At 44.4% G+C, this 16,578-nt stretch overlaps 1 protein-coding gene across 1 annotated transcript; it reads right to left on the bottom strand.

Annotated features, from left to right (window-relative positions):
- Window positions 1-1,538: 1,538 nt before the first annotated feature.
- Tmco5a (transmembrane and coiled-coil domains 5A) lies at window positions 1,539-14,605 on the bottom strand. The gene is made up of 11 exons (XM_074058818.1): window positions 14,571-14,605; window positions 13,359-13,508; window positions 12,836-12,959; window positions 12,475-12,525; window positions 11,695-11,766; window positions 8,859-8,915; window positions 8,386-8,445; window positions 7,787-7,851; window positions 6,613-6,670; window positions 3,694-3,807; window positions 1,539-1,892 (listed from the first exon to the last, which is right to left on the bottom strand). The coding sequence occupies exons 1-11, from the start codon at window positions 14,603-14,605 to the stop codon at window positions 1,539-1,541; spliced, it is 1,140 nt and encodes a 379-aa protein (XP_073914919.1).
- Window positions 14,606-16,578: the final 1,973 nt, after the last annotated feature.

Raw genomic sequence — 16,578 nt, 5'->3', positions numbered from 1 at the left:
GGCCCCCTGTGTTTTGAGAGCTGTCTCCAGGCGCACAGACTCCTGACCATCTGGGGGGGAGGGGGCGGTGAGCTCCAGAGAACAGGTTGACATCATGCACTTATGTCAAGACCAGGGTGAGGCAGGCAGAAACTGGAATCCATCTTGATTCCATAAACTGGACTCTGGATCCAAGGGCTGGTTGAGTGAAAGGAGAGATGACCTTGTGTCTGGTGCTGGGATGCTAAGCTGAAGACCTGCCTTCACAACGCATGCAGGCACACTACATAGGTTTTCTGAAACAGGTCCCTCTGAATTTCTCTTGTCCTGATGTAATTATTCCTAGTGTCTCTTTCTATTATTGTGTCTCAATGTGTTCCATAAATTATTCTTGTGTAGGAGCACTTTCAACAGTGACATCGTGTGGCCTCAAGAAGCAATAGCAGTGGACCAAGTTCATTCCTGGTCAGTACAGAAGCCAGGGTGACTCCTTTCTGCCCATGGACATCAGAGCTGACAAGGAGAACTTCAAGAGGGAACTGAATACATTCTATTAATAAGGTATGAGGGTGCATCAATTTTAATTGGGAAAGTAAGAGCTGTGACTGTATATAGTGTACCCTGGGTTTGTGAAGAGTTTATACTTGTCCTGTCTTAGAATACTTGCTCTGAAGACCTGGCGAATGAGCAGGATCTTATCCTGAGCTCTGTGAAGTAGTTACCTGTACCTCAACCTATGATCTTGAGAAGTTATAATTTTTGCTGGCGGGAAGACACACTGAGTTAGCTATGGATTTAAGATGTCTGCTTTTGCACATCCAGTGTATTTTTTGCCTTTGTGGTAAATAGAGCCTCTTTTCCTGTGAGAAACAGAGTCTGTATGATGTGGGGATGACTCCATTATCTCTTTTTTCTCACTTTACTGGACACATGACTCATACTTGACCAATCAGATCTCCTGTCTTTTTAGGGCACATTGACTGTGGATAGGGATAGACAGGTGAGTTGTGCTCTTTTCTGGGCTTGACTGCTGGGGTCATGGGGAAAGACGCTTGTGCTGAGGTTGCTAACCTGTTATGTGGAATTTTGGCAGTTGTCTGCCATCTTGCTACTAAAAGGAGAATGCCCATTCTATTCATGGAATTTGTTTTTTTCTGAGATGGGATGTCACTGGCCTTGAACTCACAATTCTCTTGCTTCAGTCCCCTGAGAAGCTGGGATTACAAGCATGGGATCACCAGCACTATTCATGAATATTTGTATTCCATAAGGATACTTAGATTTTTAGGATTCACTAGTCATTGATCAACTCAAATTCTGTTCAACATCAGTATAATTCCCCAAGTTTGTCCAGTTGGTTTGCTATCAGGTACTACTCAACTTGTCCATATAGCCACAGACACCTAATGCCAGAGCTCTTTACTGGGCAAGGTTAATGTTGGAAAAATGACATGGAGGAGAAGGCAGACAGGTAGGCACCTCTTCCTGCACCGATTCCACTACGTCCATGGGCAGGCTGGGCTCCTGCCACCTCCTGCTGCCGAGGGTAGCTGGTAGGGTCAGTGGGGAAGCATGTCCTCTGTCTCCAGGGTGAGTGATGGGAAGAGCAAGCTCCGGAGCCTCCACAAGACGCCCCTACTCAGTATCTTGGGTAACATGTTGACTAGGAGGTCCGGATTTACAAAATTTAAATGGAAGATCACGTATCCCATCAGTCTGATGAAGAACAGGGTGGTGAAAAAGAGAGAGCGAAAAATCCTGAAAGACAAAGCCAGGAAACGGAACCAGAGTTTAGGAACCTTGGACCAAAATAATAGACTGCCCCTGACCACAGGTCTGCCTCTTCCTCGATATCTGGATGTCTTGTCTTCTGTCACTGGTCTGCCCGTTTTCCCGTCACTGTGTTCTCTTTTCTTTCAGACTGATCACTATCTAAGATAATCTTGTCGCCCCTGTTCTTGCCATTCCGGGAATCGAACCCAGGGTCTTGCATTCTACTCCTGAGCTATGGCCTCAGCCTTGGCTTTCTGCAGCAAGGTCTCACCACATAGCTCAGGCTGGCCTTAAACTCATGACCCTCCTGCTGCAGTCTCCTGCATGCTGTGCTTACAGGCATGCTCTACCATGTCTGGTTACTCCTTTATTTTATTTTTGCAGATTGTTTGTGAAAGTAGTTGTATCAAATTACTCCTGACCAGCAAAGTGTGTGCTTCTGTACCCGCATTCTCTCCAACACCGAAATGAACAGGGTTTTTAATTCCTTTGTTCCTTCTTTCCTTCCTTCCTACCTCCCTTCCTCTTTCCCTCCCTCCCTCCTTTCTTCCTTCCTTCCTTTCTTTGGCAGTACTGGGTTTTGAACTCAGAACCTGGTGCTTGCTTCCCCCTTACTTTTCCACATGTAGCATATTTTAATGTCATTTCATTCAATTCCATTAAAAAAAACCTTTGAGGGGTTTGATTGGAATTGAATTGAATCTATCAGTCATTTGGAGACAATTATATTTTTATTAGGTTTTCCATCCATGATCATTGTATTTCTCTTATTTCATTCACATTATCTTAAATATTTTCTAATGACATTTCTATAAACTTCTCTCTGGCAGTCTTTATTTCTTCTGTAACTGATGACTTACTTAGCACTTAAAGTTTTAAAATAATTTACGTGTAGTCCCCAGAAGCACAAATAATTAACAGTAATGATTTACATGAGGAAAACCTGCAACCTTTCCTTTCCCGTATTTTCCTTACCTAGCTCTACTGGGCTCCTCCTGCCCCCAGATGGATCTGATACCCACATTCACTTACCTGTTAAAAACAACCCCTTGGGCTCAAGTGGTAGAGCACCTGCTTTGCAAGTGCAAGACCCGAGTTCAAACCCCAATCCCACCAAAAGCAAAACAAGAAAGAAAGAAACAAGCAAAAAACTCCACCACTCCCCAGCAGCTTCCTCAAACTGTCCTCCGTGGTTGAGCTTTGTGACAGGAGCTAAGTTCATTCCAGCACAGCACCTCTATTAGAGTTAGAATTGGAGCATCATCCCATCTTTGTCCTTCAAACTGGGACAAAAGTTCTGGAATGGTTCTGGGGTGACAGCCCCAGGGAAGAGCCTTGGCATAACCCAGCTATCATCGCTTGAGTTACTGCCCCAAAAGGTGCAGGGCACAAGAGCAAAGACATCTGTTAGTCAGACAGGACCTGGAACTTGCCAGAGATCTCTGGACAGGTTCTCTTCAGGGCACCGGCTCTCTGTAAGGCAGGCAGTGCTTATGCTTGGTGATTCCACTCTGGGCTCTGGTGTTGTCGTGTAAAAGGGCAGCCTCAGGGGCTTGGGGACAATTCTGCTAGCTGCCCCAGAATGTTACAGGTAGGATATTGGCACATGCAACACTGCACATACATGCTGAGAAGGGTATTCTCTCTTCTTAAGCAAATTTTTCAGACAAGGGGGCTTACCTGTAAGCACCATAAATGTAACCATTTTCATGGGACGCTCTCTGAATTGCATTTCATGCACTGTGCTTTTTCTGCCTGCCTTCTTAAACAGACCACACTGAGCACCATTTGACCTTTTTCTGGAAAATGCTGGAACTTCATGAATGCCAATTTCACTGGCATCACACTGCTCCCTCGGGACTAATCTCCATTCAGGCGTTCACATCTTGAGTTCTTCTCCAGTTTAACAAGTAGTTTTTTTTTTTTTTAGCAATTACCCACTGCTGGATACTGCTTGGCCCTTTCCACTACCGTCTCCTCTCCTGTCAGCGGGAGGGCGGGCGGTGGTGTGGCTGCAGCTGGGCGTTCAGACCCCGTTTCTAATCTGCTGATGCCCTGGGAAACCCCGTGCACTCAGTGAACCAAGTTGTTTGGAGAAGGAGTGACCGTGAGATTGGTCACGCTCCGTTTGTGTGATGGAGCTCCTGCTTCTCCTTACAATGAGGGTGCTGGCTCTGAATTCTGCAAAGTTGGGATTGTTAGTGGCTTTTGGAGAAGGAAGTCATGGCATTGGAGCTGAGATGTATAGTCAATGACAGTTTGATATGACATGTGTGCATGTACACGCATGTGTGTTATGTGTACATGTGCGTGTGTGCAGATGCATGTGTTAAGTGTGCGTGTGTGCACGTGCATGCGTGTATGTGTGTATATCCATGTGTTACGTGTATGTGTGTGCATATGCGTGCATGTGTGTTCGTGTGTGCATATGCATACGTGTGTATATGTGTGCAAATGCACGCATGTGTATGCGTGCATACATGTGTGTATGTGTGTGCAGATGCATGTGTGCAAGCGTGTATGCATGTGCATGTATGTGTATGCATATGCATATATGCATGCGTGTGCTATGTGTGCGTGTGTGCACGTGTGCAAATGCATGCATGTGTGTTGTGTTGTGTGTACGTATATGTGTAACTGTGTGCACACGTGTGTGCAAATGCACGTGTGCTATGTGTATGTGTGTATGTGCATGCATGTGTTGTGTTTACATATACATGCATGTGTGCGCGTGCAAATGCACACGTGTGCATGGTTCTCTTGGTCTAGACTGCTCTCTCCAGGATGGCCCAGTACAACTTTTCCTTTTCCAGGAAGTTTCCTTGAAGATATTTTGCTTACCTTTTACCAAACAATGTTGCCTTTTTTGAGATGGAGTTATACTGGAAGAAAAGAAAAGGACATTGATTAAGCAAGCAGTTTCTGGAAGCTATCATCACTGTCAAATAATGTTGAGCCAGTCATTGTAAAATGTTACAAAACACCTTACACATTCCTTTTGTATGTACAAGCACATGGAATTTTCAAAGATGAAGGGTTTCTTTTTTATTTAGTATTTTAATTATTTGGTGACACTGTACTTGCTGGGCAAGCACTCTACCACTTGAGCCAGTTCTTTTTGCTTTTGGTCACTTTTTACTAGGGTCTCACTTTTTTGCTCAGGCTAGCCACAGAGGGTTATCTTACCTATGCCTCCTGCATTAGCTGGGATTATAAAGTGTACCACCACATCCAGCTTATTTGTTGAGATGGAGGTCTCACTAACTTTTTGCCCGGGCTGGGGTCCAGTTGTTATCCTCCTGATCTCTATCTCCTGAGTAGCAGGGATTTCAGGCCCCAGGCTGGGCTGAAACTTAGATCCCCTCCCTCCATCTCCTAAGGCAGGGAGGACAAGCCTGTGCCACCACTCTGGGCTCCTATTATTATTTTAATTACCATTTTTACATGCTGATATAAAAACTAAGGTACAGAAAGGTGAAGTAGTTTGCACAAGATCATCTAGCTAGGATGTGCTTGGGCCAGGCCTGGAATCTGAATCCTGTGAGTCACATTCTTGGCTCTCTACCTGCATTCTTTTCTTTTACTCAGCCTATGACCCTAGGAAGCTTACAGGCTGTGACAATCACACAACACATCCTAGGAGACAAGTTTTAAAAGCGAGAATCTCAAGATGAGGGTTTCTGTGCCATCTCTCTTCCAAAAGTATTTTCTCTGTCATTTCATTGTCTTTTTAACTTCCTTGTGAGATCAAAGGAGAGAGAAATTATGACCATATTTTGGTGCTGTGTAAATGAAGCACACAGAATTAGAATTAAAAAGAAACTTCCTGGATGGCAAACTCAGTGCTACAGCTTCATGAGGTTAGATGGTGCGCCAGTAAGTCTGAGGCTTCGTCGCCTTTCTATGAAGCTGTCCACTGGACCATCATGGACCTATGATGGGCTCTGTGCAGACAACTCTTTCTTTCTCTGAGAGCTGGTCACAGGGAATTCTTTGATGAGCGCTGGGTACAGAGCAAGCCACACTTGCTTCTGGAGAGCTGAGTCCAATGAATTTTAGTCTTCTTTGCTGAGTGGCATGTGTAAGCATGGAGGCCAGCATGGCTCGTTCAGGACAATGGGAGCTGTGGTCACTGGGGATGTGTTCTAACACGTATCCCAACATCCAGGTGTTCCCAGGATTATGGCCAATGGCTCATTCATCCTTTTAAGGAAGAGATGAATGAGAATTATTTTTTCCTCAGATTATCAAGGTCATCTATCTCAACTACATAATGTCTGGTGATTGTCCACCTCGGATTTAAAGCCAGTCTAAATTTCAAAGGTAGGGTCCAACAGAAATTTCTCTTTTAAACCTGTGTGCCTGATTCCTAAGAGACCAAGCCAAAAGGCCTGGTCCTGGTGTCCTCCATCTTCGAGAATTTGCACATGAGCCAGTGACTCGATGCTACCTATGAACAAGTGCTGACGTGGTGACATGAAGAGGCAGTGGTCAATTTTAATCTGATGGTGACGGACATTTGGTGCTTTATGTCGTGAAAGGTTTGGGGATATGTTGGGAGAATGGGAGAGTGCACCGTGACTGCAGGAGATGGAGAGGGCTGCCTCCTAAACAGTAAGCACTCATTATTGGGGGTTTCCATATTGCATTCTCTCAGGTCTTAGGCTGGATGTTTTGGAATCTGTCATTTGTAGAAGGTCATTGCTCTTTAGTTTCTTGGTTTTTTGTTGTCGTTGTTTGGGGCTAGGATTCTTTGGAAGTCTAGTTGGCGACTCTTAGATGATGCACTGGGCATGTATCTGGTGGTAGACAGTTTTTGCAAACTCCTTCGAAAGGCTGAGGAGGGAATGAATGGCTTACCTCATTATTTTGGCTGTTACATGTTTTTCTCACAGAGTCCATGCTCATAACTTTTGATCTAGGGGGGAAAAGAGCCAAGAAAGAGATTGAACAAAGTACTCAAATACATTGCAGGCTGGCTATTTAAAAACAGCTTTGTAGTCTAAACCTTCACTGTCCAATATGGCAGCCACTGGCTACCTGTGGGTTTTTCAATTTAAGTTAATTAAAACAAAAATTCAGCTCCTCAGTCACACTAGCCATCTCTCAAGGGCTCAATAGTCATATGTGGCTGCCAAGTGTCTCCCTGTTGGATGGCATAGAAGGTTCTATTAAGAGAACCTTGTTCTAGGACCTTAGCTTCACAGGCCAGCCAACCAGTGCTCAGCAAGGATCTTGTCAGGCTTGAAGGACATGTCTTTTAGCAACAAGCACCTTTAAAAGCCTGACTTCTAGGCCCCAGTTTATGTGTGGCCTACTTAGAGGACCCATGTAGCTTTGCCCTCTTGTTCTTGTTCCCAACATCTCCAAACACTTGATAAATGGAAATACTTTTTGACTGGGTTAAGATTTAACTTGCAAAGAGGCCCAAGAAGTGGAAGTGAGGTTTTTGGGTTGTGGTTTTCTACTATTGTACTCTTGAAAAACTCAGAAATACTTTTTGAGGGAATTTTCCTTTATCGTATCTAATTTTTAATGCTCATGGTTCAGTACGGTGAGTTTTATAACATGGTGGCGTCTCTAGAGATGACTTGCACACCTATCCCATAAGGTATAATCCCATAAATCTAGGGGAAGTGAGGATAATATTTGTTTTAAGGTCTTTCTCTGAAATATAAGCAATACTCAACTTATCAAAGTTGAGCCACTAACACTTAAAATACATGTTTCTGCTCATAATAAAACCCAAATAATAGTGTGATATTGTGATAAAATTGTGAAGGGGGACTTGTTTCTGCAATCGTTTAAGACTGTCTAACCGTACACATGTATGGAATTGTCCCAATGAACACCCTGGTATTATTAATGCCTGCTAATTCAAACATAAAATAAAATTTAAAAGACGGTTGGTGTGGTCTAGCAAGGGTCAACCATATCACAAAGTTTGGGGAAAGATGTGGTGGTGGGGCTGAGTGTTTGCTCTGACCCAGACTGAGGTGGTTACCACTAAACCAGGTTCCTGTGCAAAGCTCACACTTCTCTCTCAAGGAATCGAGTCTCTAGTTCTTCTTCTATTTTCCTCAAAGTTTCCTGGTACCTCTTCAAAGAGAAATAAAGGAAGCCACAGTTATGACTTGGACACTCTAAGAATTTTCTAAGTATGCAAACTCTTAGGCTGCAACATGCATATCCTGCTAGTACCATCCCCAGTGTCCTTGCTCTCACGGACCCCACCCCACCACGCCCGACTTCTCGCTTTGCCTCAGCACCGGGTACGTGCTTGTGGGTAACTGGGACAGGAGATAGCAAAAGTGCCCATTATGAATTTAAGAACCCAGAGATTGGAGGGATGGGTGAGTTTACCAGGGAGTCAAGGGGCATGGAGTAGTATTGGTGGTGGGGGAAGGTGACCTTGAAATCTTTTTTTAGTACCACTTGGAAGAGCTACAATTTTTCTAGATAGCATTTTTTAAAATGGTACTGGGGCTTGAACTCGGGGCCTTGCACACACTAGACAGGCATTCTACCACTGACCCACTGCCAGCCTCTAGATAGCACTTCTGGAACAGCCTGGTTTCATTGCATCTGGTACCTTAACAAACCCTTTGCCACTCCTTGCTTCAGAAGCTGTACCTTTATACAGAGGGCTTGATCTTCACAGAGCTGGGCCACAAACACATAGTCTTGCCTTACCTGGAAAACCAGAAGCTGGGTTTCAACATTTCTCTCAGTAAATTGCTGTCAGAACAAGAGTACACGCTCCTTCCTGTGCCACAGGTCTGCATGCTGGTTTTCTAATTGTTCTAAGAATCTTTTGGCTGTACATGTAAATTCTTCTCATTTTTGGGGATAAATGAACCCAAGTTTTACAGTCAAATAGGAATTATTTGGAGGCAGCTGAGAGAGGGGTAGATATTAATATGTGGAGGATACATATGATAGGATGTATCCTATGGAAGAAGTGAAGGAAATCTTTCCTTAGCCCCATTATGGTCCTGTGTCTGGACCCCAAGTACACATCAGTCATTGGAGAAATGTGTTAGACTGTCTGACAGAGGAGCGAGTTTCCCTTTCTTGGGGAGAAGTAACAATGAAGCCCTTCTTACCTTAACCAATTCCTTTGCTTGGTCTGCACAGGAAATTTCCAGCTCTTGTAGCTTAACCTACAGAAGGGGAAGGAGACGGTAATTCAGCAGAGAGATGCTGCCCAGGACTGACATGCTATCTCAAAGGTGATCTCACAGGCTGTTGGAGAGCCTCAGGCCACAGTTTCAGATGCTGATGGAGGAATTAAGGAATCCACTGTTCTTTGCAGCTACTAGGTGAATGAACTTTCCATACTGAGCCTTCACCCGGGGCTGCCTTTTGCCCCAAACTTCAGTTCTTGACTTCATTCTCTTAGTCAGCTATTTCTCATGGAAATAAGTTCGGTCCTAAAAAATCTTTGCTCTTGTTTTTTCCCTTTCTATATAAACATTCTGAATCAAAGGCTAATTCCTTTATCCCTCCTGTTATTCTTCCTTCCCTCTTCTGTTTCCTTAAATATTTGGTGAGACTATTTGATATTGCCACCATAGTGGAGTGAAGTGCTGAGGCTATCGTGGGAAGAGGACCAATGGGCTTTCTACCCACGTAGAAGCTTTCTAGTTGGCATAAAGTGGTCGACCTGTTAACGTGCTCCATGTGTGCTACAAAGGAGATAAAGACAGGTCACTGTGACAGTGACAGGAGGTAGTGATGGTGGGAGTAGTGTGGAAGGATCAGGTGAGCAGTGGTGGAAGAAAGTCTCTCTCTGAGATGACATTTGGGCTGAAGTCTGGAAGAAATCTGGGGAGGTCATTGCCAGGGCTAAAACCAGGAAGTAGAGACTGAAACCACCACGTTAAGTGAAGCTGATAGGGGGAGGGAGGAGGCTACTGTGTGCTCTGTGTGACTTTCTTATTTAGATGTCAGAAAGGTAAGTAAAGCAAACACCAAGCTTGGGTTTTTAGCTCCCTCGATTAAATGTATTTCATTCGGTCTTTCTAATTTGATCCGAAATGATGAAGATGTTATTTTCTTGCTCTGAAGCAGTAGAGGAATGTGGTGGGTAGGAGAAAAGGAGGGAATGGCTGACAAGGACTGGATTATGTAGGGCCTTGAAGCTTCTAGAAGGGCAATTCTTCATTTGAATTGCAGTGAGGAGGCAGGAGAGGGTTAGAAGTATTAACACACAATTGGATTTGTGATTTTAAAGAGCAGTTTCTTTTCTGTGTATGGAAAGTGGCTTGTCTAGGAACAGAAGTAGAATCTGGGGACTAGTTAGGTGCTACTTCAATTGTTCAGTTTATGGTGGCTTGCAGAGGGAGGTGATGACAGGGGGAACAGAGCGAGCGTTTTGGAGGTACAGGACATGTCATCCTTCTCTTTTCAGCCCCGTTGTTTCTGCTTTCATCTAGGTGTATTATTTGACATCTGACCCTTTGAATGGTTATTTCTTCCTCCAGCGAATACATCCAGGGCCCATCAGCCAGAAGTGCTAAGAGCTATGGTTTCACGCTAATGAGGTGAGTCATAGGGGCTGAAGCAGACACCCCATTAAGTGGGCAAGGTGACTACCAAGACTCCAGAGGAGCCTAAGCAAAAGAGCCTGTGCAACTTGTATGACTTAGAAACACTGCCTGAGAATTCTACAACAGAGGTGGCTCAACAGGCTGATGGTGCTCTAGACTTCTTTAGGACTGGGCTAACCAGTGCCAGCACAGTAGTGGCATTGACTGTGACAAAGGCTGGGACTCATCTGTTAGCTCAGCTTACTTGACCTAGGCAGCTCAACCAGACCCAACATGTCTAAAAACCCATTCTGACTGGGTTACCTTTAGGAAAACGTGACCTGGGCAAAAGAAAGGATTGTGGAAGAATATCAGTTCCCTGTCTCTGTGCTCATATGGCAAGCAAGGTCAGTCTTTGTGACCCGTCCAAGTCTAAACGCTGCCTTTCTCCTGATGGTGCCTGGGACTCTTCACTTCTTTCTCCCTTGGTCAGTTTCCTGGATGAGCATAGACAAGCAGGCTTTCTTGGTGGCTTTAGACATCTTGCTCCTGGGGCTGCCAGTTCTAAATTGGCCAGCAGAAGACTGGGGAATAATTCTACATACTTGCGCTCTCCGCTTTATTTTCAGTGTCTACGTTTCTTTAGAGGCTTCAGACACAGGTAAAGTGTGGGTTTTAGAAAGGACACTAGGATAAAGATGTAATTGTGGAGAAGGGGCCAAGAAAGAATTTTATGTGCTTTTTGAATACAAAACACAAAGTCTCTAACTGTTGATTTTTGGTCATCTAGGTTGTGGTTGGTCTCAGGTCCTCAGCTTTGGAACACAATTGGGAAAATATTGAACATTGTATGTTGTGACTAGGAAGGAAAGCTCATTAAATACTCGAGTGACTAATGAACAAATCCTTTTGGATTGAAATCAATAACAGGGTGTGTAAATTGCTTATCATTCAGTAGACTTACAAATCCTGTGCCACCTCTATGAATTCATACACATGCCTCAGTCAGACTCTAAAGTAACACCTTAAAATCCTGTGATTTTGTGAGGGTTCAGCCATCGAAAAAAGGAAAGAATATTTTATATACACAATCTCATCTAATCCCCTAACCGAGGCTAGCGGGGACTGATTAAATAGCCCAGCCCAAGTACTGGAGCCAGACTTCAAATGAGAGAGTTCAGCTGATTTAAATACTGTATAACATTTGTGCCTTGCTCTGCCCAATAGGAAAAGAACAAACTATCTGGCTTCAGAGTGAATTTTTTTAGTAAGGCCAGAGGATAAGAGTTCAGTACTCTGTGACTCAGACTTACACCTCATGTAGGAGAAATTCACAAAAAAAATTCACTACTCGACAGCTTGTTTTCTGGTTTCATAGCCCTAACCCATTTGAGACTGGGTTTCCATTTACCTTTGACTCTTCTGGGGTTCTGTCTGGATCACCTTGTTCACACGTGGTTATCTTGTGTGATTTCCTTGTAAGCTACAGTTTCAAATAAAAACATACTTTAAATACAGTAACGTAGACAGAAAAGCCATCCTTTGGTGTGTGAGGATCAGTAACTATGGCTTGACAGAAGCAGCCAGGAGGTGGTCCCTTGGGGATACTTGGTGTGGTGTGGAAGCCTCTAGGTTCTACCTCCATCTTCTTCCCACTCGTTCTGCCACAGAGCTGGAGTCCACTCAAGGCTGGAGTACTCCCCTGAACCCCTAATTTATGCTGGGCCACTCACGCTACTGTCATGGGTCAGAGTTGGGTGGCCTTAGGAAGTTCTTTGTAATCTGAGGAGGGTTGAGATAGAGATGTCTAGACAAGGAGGAGGAAATCTTAGGAAATTAAGTTAGGAGTGTGTGTCTTTTAAAATCTCTGTTGAAAGTAAAATTAACCTGTCACCAAAAAGATCCCAGTCACTCCAACAGAATGTCTGTTGGAATCCATGTTTTTGTGATAGAGTGAAGAACCCATGAGGTCACTAAATGTCTCACTCACTCCTTTCACCTCATGATTGCAGAGAAAATCCATGGCATTGAGATCCCAGGCCTCAGCCTTGGAAGAGTGGGTCAGAGAGTGGTACACACTCCATGCTCAGGCCTCTGACACATGGGTTCCTTCAAGACCACTTTCCCTCCCTTGCCTCTTTGGAGAATGAGGGTGCTGTGGGGATACTGGGGAGCACAGAGCCCACCCCACCTTTCTCTGAAGTTCTGTTATACTGTGGACCAGAGTCTCATTCTTCCTTTCCTGGGGAGGGAAATAAGCAGAGCGTAAGTCTGCAGACAGTAATTTGATATTCCTTGCATAATGTAAGTAGATCTTTCGATCAAAACCCAGGTGCAGCACCCGCTACTTTATGAAGGATGTAGACACTCACCTGTGAAACAAAGAAACCCTGCGCTCCACACATACCTTCCCTGCATGGCCACATTTGGTCATGACCTTGGAGTTGACTATTCTTCAGATATGAAAAGGGGAGACTGGCTATCTGAGAGTGGATCAAGGACGGGATGAGGAATGAAACCCAGCAAATGACTCTTCCCAGTTTCTTGCTTACAAGTCTGGCTGTTTCTTCCTCCAGCTCCTGCAAGGCTGTTTCTCTTTCCATCGTGGTACAGTTTTCCTTTTCCCACTCCTCTTCTTCTGTGGGGTCTCCAGTCTGGGTGGCCTCACTTTCCAGCCTGGATGACACAAGTATGATAGGTAAGGACCCTTGGTTTGGCTGTTTGGGAAGTGATGAATTCATATCCTTTGTAATGGTACTTCAGTGACCATTGATGGTCAAGTTGGAAACCCTTCTTTCCTGGATCTATGGAGTCAGATCACTTCCAAGGTGTGGAAACTAATTCCCAGGCCAAATGCCCCAATGTTCTCTCAATGCAGGTAAACATTACTCAGTTTTTAAGGAATCTGTTTGCTATGTTTCAGTGTTCTGGCCACAGAGATGTCAAAGAACAAGGAGACGTTTTTGCTATGTAATATAATCAGTTTTCTAGAGCAGGGAATACAATTTCTTTTGTCTCTTCTCCTCCCTCCCTTTGTTTGGGTTGAGAACTCCTTGGTGACACCCTGGGACTCACCTCTGTATCTCATTTTCTTTCTCTTGGATTTTGAGAAGAAGTTCCTGGTTTGCTTCATCTATTCGCTGCATATCCTTTTCGAGGTCCACGTTCAGACGGGTTATGTTCTTCTTTGACTGGGCCAACCTTAAGATTTCCATTTTTTCTGACCTGTAGACTCAGCCCCCAAATGAACAAGGGCCAGTTATCTTAAGAATAAAAATCACTGGGCTAAAGCGGGTAGCTAAAAGACATGTGGTTCCTCAACCTTGTTCTTTCTGGAAGCGTAATTGTCCTTAAAAACTGGCATCCCTTAATTGAGCTCTACAATTTGTTTCAATAAGTCTCAGCTCAGCAAGTGACATCTTTTTTGGGCTCTTTCTTCCAAAGTGCCCAGGATAATAGTGCATCTCTGCTCTGGTTTCATGAGAGGCTTTGCTTCCTTAAATAGTCCCTTGCATTGGAGGGAGCTGTTTCCCTTGGCAACCTGTTCTCAAAACCTGCTTCTGCAACACACTTTTATTGAGTATTTTTATCTGGGCACCTGGCTCATCACTTCTGGTTTGGCTGGCTGTGTGAGGAGACAAAAGCAGTTCCTACCAGCAATGGTAGGCTTCAGTCCTTCATCTCTCCTCCTACTTCTGCTTCTCCTCCACTCGCTTGCTACAATCATGACATTCTACCTTGACAGCCATTTTATTGAGCACACACAGCTAGACTCCATTCATAGCTTTCAAGAATATAAACACCCTTTTTGGAATAAATTTCAATAAGGAAGAAATGATAACTTCAAAATAGAAAGAGTACCTAACAAAAGGGAGGCTTGAAATAATAACCTTTTGCTTTTTATTGTACTTATTTTTTATTGTCATTGTTGTATTGGGGTACATTGTGACACTTTAGTATAGTTGAATTCAGCCCCTCTGTCCTTTTCTTTTTCTTGTATGTGAATTAATCCATTGGTTTCTCTTTGAAGTATTAACTAAGAACAATGGAGTGAGGCTCAGGTAAGAATGAAGTATGAGCCTGGGAAATAACACCCTGTGTAGAAGGGCTGTCTTAGACAGGGTCCTTATAATAGTTATCCCTTCAGATGAAGGAATGGAGGCTTGGGGAAGTGCTGTGGGAGGCAAGTGGAGGAAGGAGGAGGGAGAGGAGACTAGAAGAGGTATCAGCGGCAGACCTGACTCATACCTGGTCCCTGGTGTGGCTTTGCATAATCACAGTACTTACTCATAATCCAGCTGGTCTTCCTTGCATTCTTCCATTGTAGATTTCCTAAAATGTCAGCAGAGATAGATCTAAGAATCAGAGAAACAAGTCCGCTCATGAAGTACCGAAGTCTTCCCGAATTAAAAATAAACTAATGAATTTCCTCCCTCCAACCCTCCTGATTTGGACGTGACAAAACCCAGCCTTCCATTTCTTCTGCCCCTGGTCTGACTGTGCCTCGGGAAGGGAACAGGGAGGACACAGACATAATACTGTCGAATTCAATATCTGTCCTATGAGCAGTTACACTTAGAGATAAAAATCAAGTTGGAAATCTGCTCAAGACACTAGGAGGAAAAAGAGGCATCAGTCATTCCTAAGTCCCTTTCTCTACATCCAGACCCTTTCCAAGGGCATTGCTGCAGGTGTGTCACTGCCCCCAGATGTCATCTCTGATCTCCAGCCTGCTGTTTGCAAGGCAGTCAAGCTCATCCACATCAAAGAGCTCAGAAAACCAAGCAGAATTTAACTACTTGGCTCTCTCTGCCCCATAATTTCATCTTTTTCTCCAAAACCTACCTCGCTTCTGATCCTTACCAATCCTGCCCTTAGTCAATTAGCTTCTGAAGATTCTAATCTTTTCCTAGTGGAACCATCCAATAGAACCTGAGGACATTCTATGCTGTTGACATAGAATGGGTGGGGCAGCATGTCACAGAGGGGTGGGTGGCAACACTTTCTCATGGGTTTCTAGCCTGAAGTAGGAGTCACATGACTGCCTGTGATTTCTGGGCATATGAAGTGGTGGCCTCCAGAATCATTTCCCTGGTTGACAGGGCTCCTCTCTTGCCCCAGTATGACTAAAATGGGAATTCTGGGTTTTGTGGCCAGCAGTCTGATCCTATCTTGTACCCAACTAACTACTTGTTCATTTGACAAACATTTGAACTCAGGGCTTCACACTTGGAAAGCAGGAGCTGTACTGCTCCTGGTTAATCTATTTATTTATTTATTGCACTACTGAGGTTTGAACTCAGGGCCTACACCTTGAACCACTCCACCAGCCCTTTTTGTGTTAAGTGTTTTTGGGATAGGATCTCATAAACTATTTGCCCAAGCTGACTTTGAACCATGATCCTCCTGATCTCTGCCTCCTGAGTAGCTAGGATTACAGGTACGAGCCACTGGCACCTGGGTGCTCTGGCTATTTTTGAGATGGGGGTCCCATGAACTATTTGGCCAGGCTGGCATCGAACTTCGATTGTCTCAATCTCAGTCTCCCAAATGCTAGATTACGGGGTGAGACACCAGTGCCCTACAAGTTTACATGCTAAGGTGTGTGTGTGTGAGTCTTGCAGTTTTAAATAGCATGGTGCTGAGCCTGACCACACGTGGAAGTGAGGTGTAGCTGTGTGAAGAGGTTGGTGGGCACAAGGAGATGACCTTGGGTGTGCCGAGGCCGAGCAGATTCAGGGGCACTAGGAGGAGGGATGAAGATTCAGGTTTCCCCTGCAAAAGCTCCTGGATACATAGCTTTTCCCTGCACCTGCCACTATCCTGGGACAGAGGAGGGCTGTGGAGAGAGAGAATTGCCCTAGAGACTGGGAAATTGCCTAAAAAGATTTTACACTGGGGACTTCTGCAATAACTTGAGTGGGCATCATTGGGTCTCCTGCCAATGTCAGGAGTTGCATGGTAGAAAGAATATATTTCTGTATACCTGAGTGTGTGTACATTGCGGCCAGCTCCTGCCCTGTTTGGAACTCTTTGTATCTGTGAGTCACAGAAACCTGTGAAGCTTAGCCCTCTCCTTCAGGAGGAGCACATCTGGGTGATTTGTGAGCCAGTGACTTCTTAACATACTGTAGTTTCTAACAAACTATTTGTAAAATTAATGTCCTCCAGTGATTCCCATTACCATGTCCCTTCTTCCTGAAAGCAGGCATTTCATTGCTTTATGAAGCTGTACACAGAAGAGTAAGTAAGCAACAATTCAGGCCAATGGCCTCTCCCAGGAATTAATGGTGAG

Source organism: Castor canadensis, chromosome 2 (assembly GCF_047511655.1).
Source record: "Castor canadensis chromosome 2, mCasCan1.hap1v2, whole genome shotgun sequence".
NCBI classification, from domain to species: Eukaryota; Metazoa; Chordata; class Mammalia; order Rodentia; family Castoridae; genus Castor; species Castor canadensis.
The sequence above is the reverse complement of the archived record's forward strand: the minus strand, read 5'-3'. Positions and strand labels throughout refer to the sequence as shown.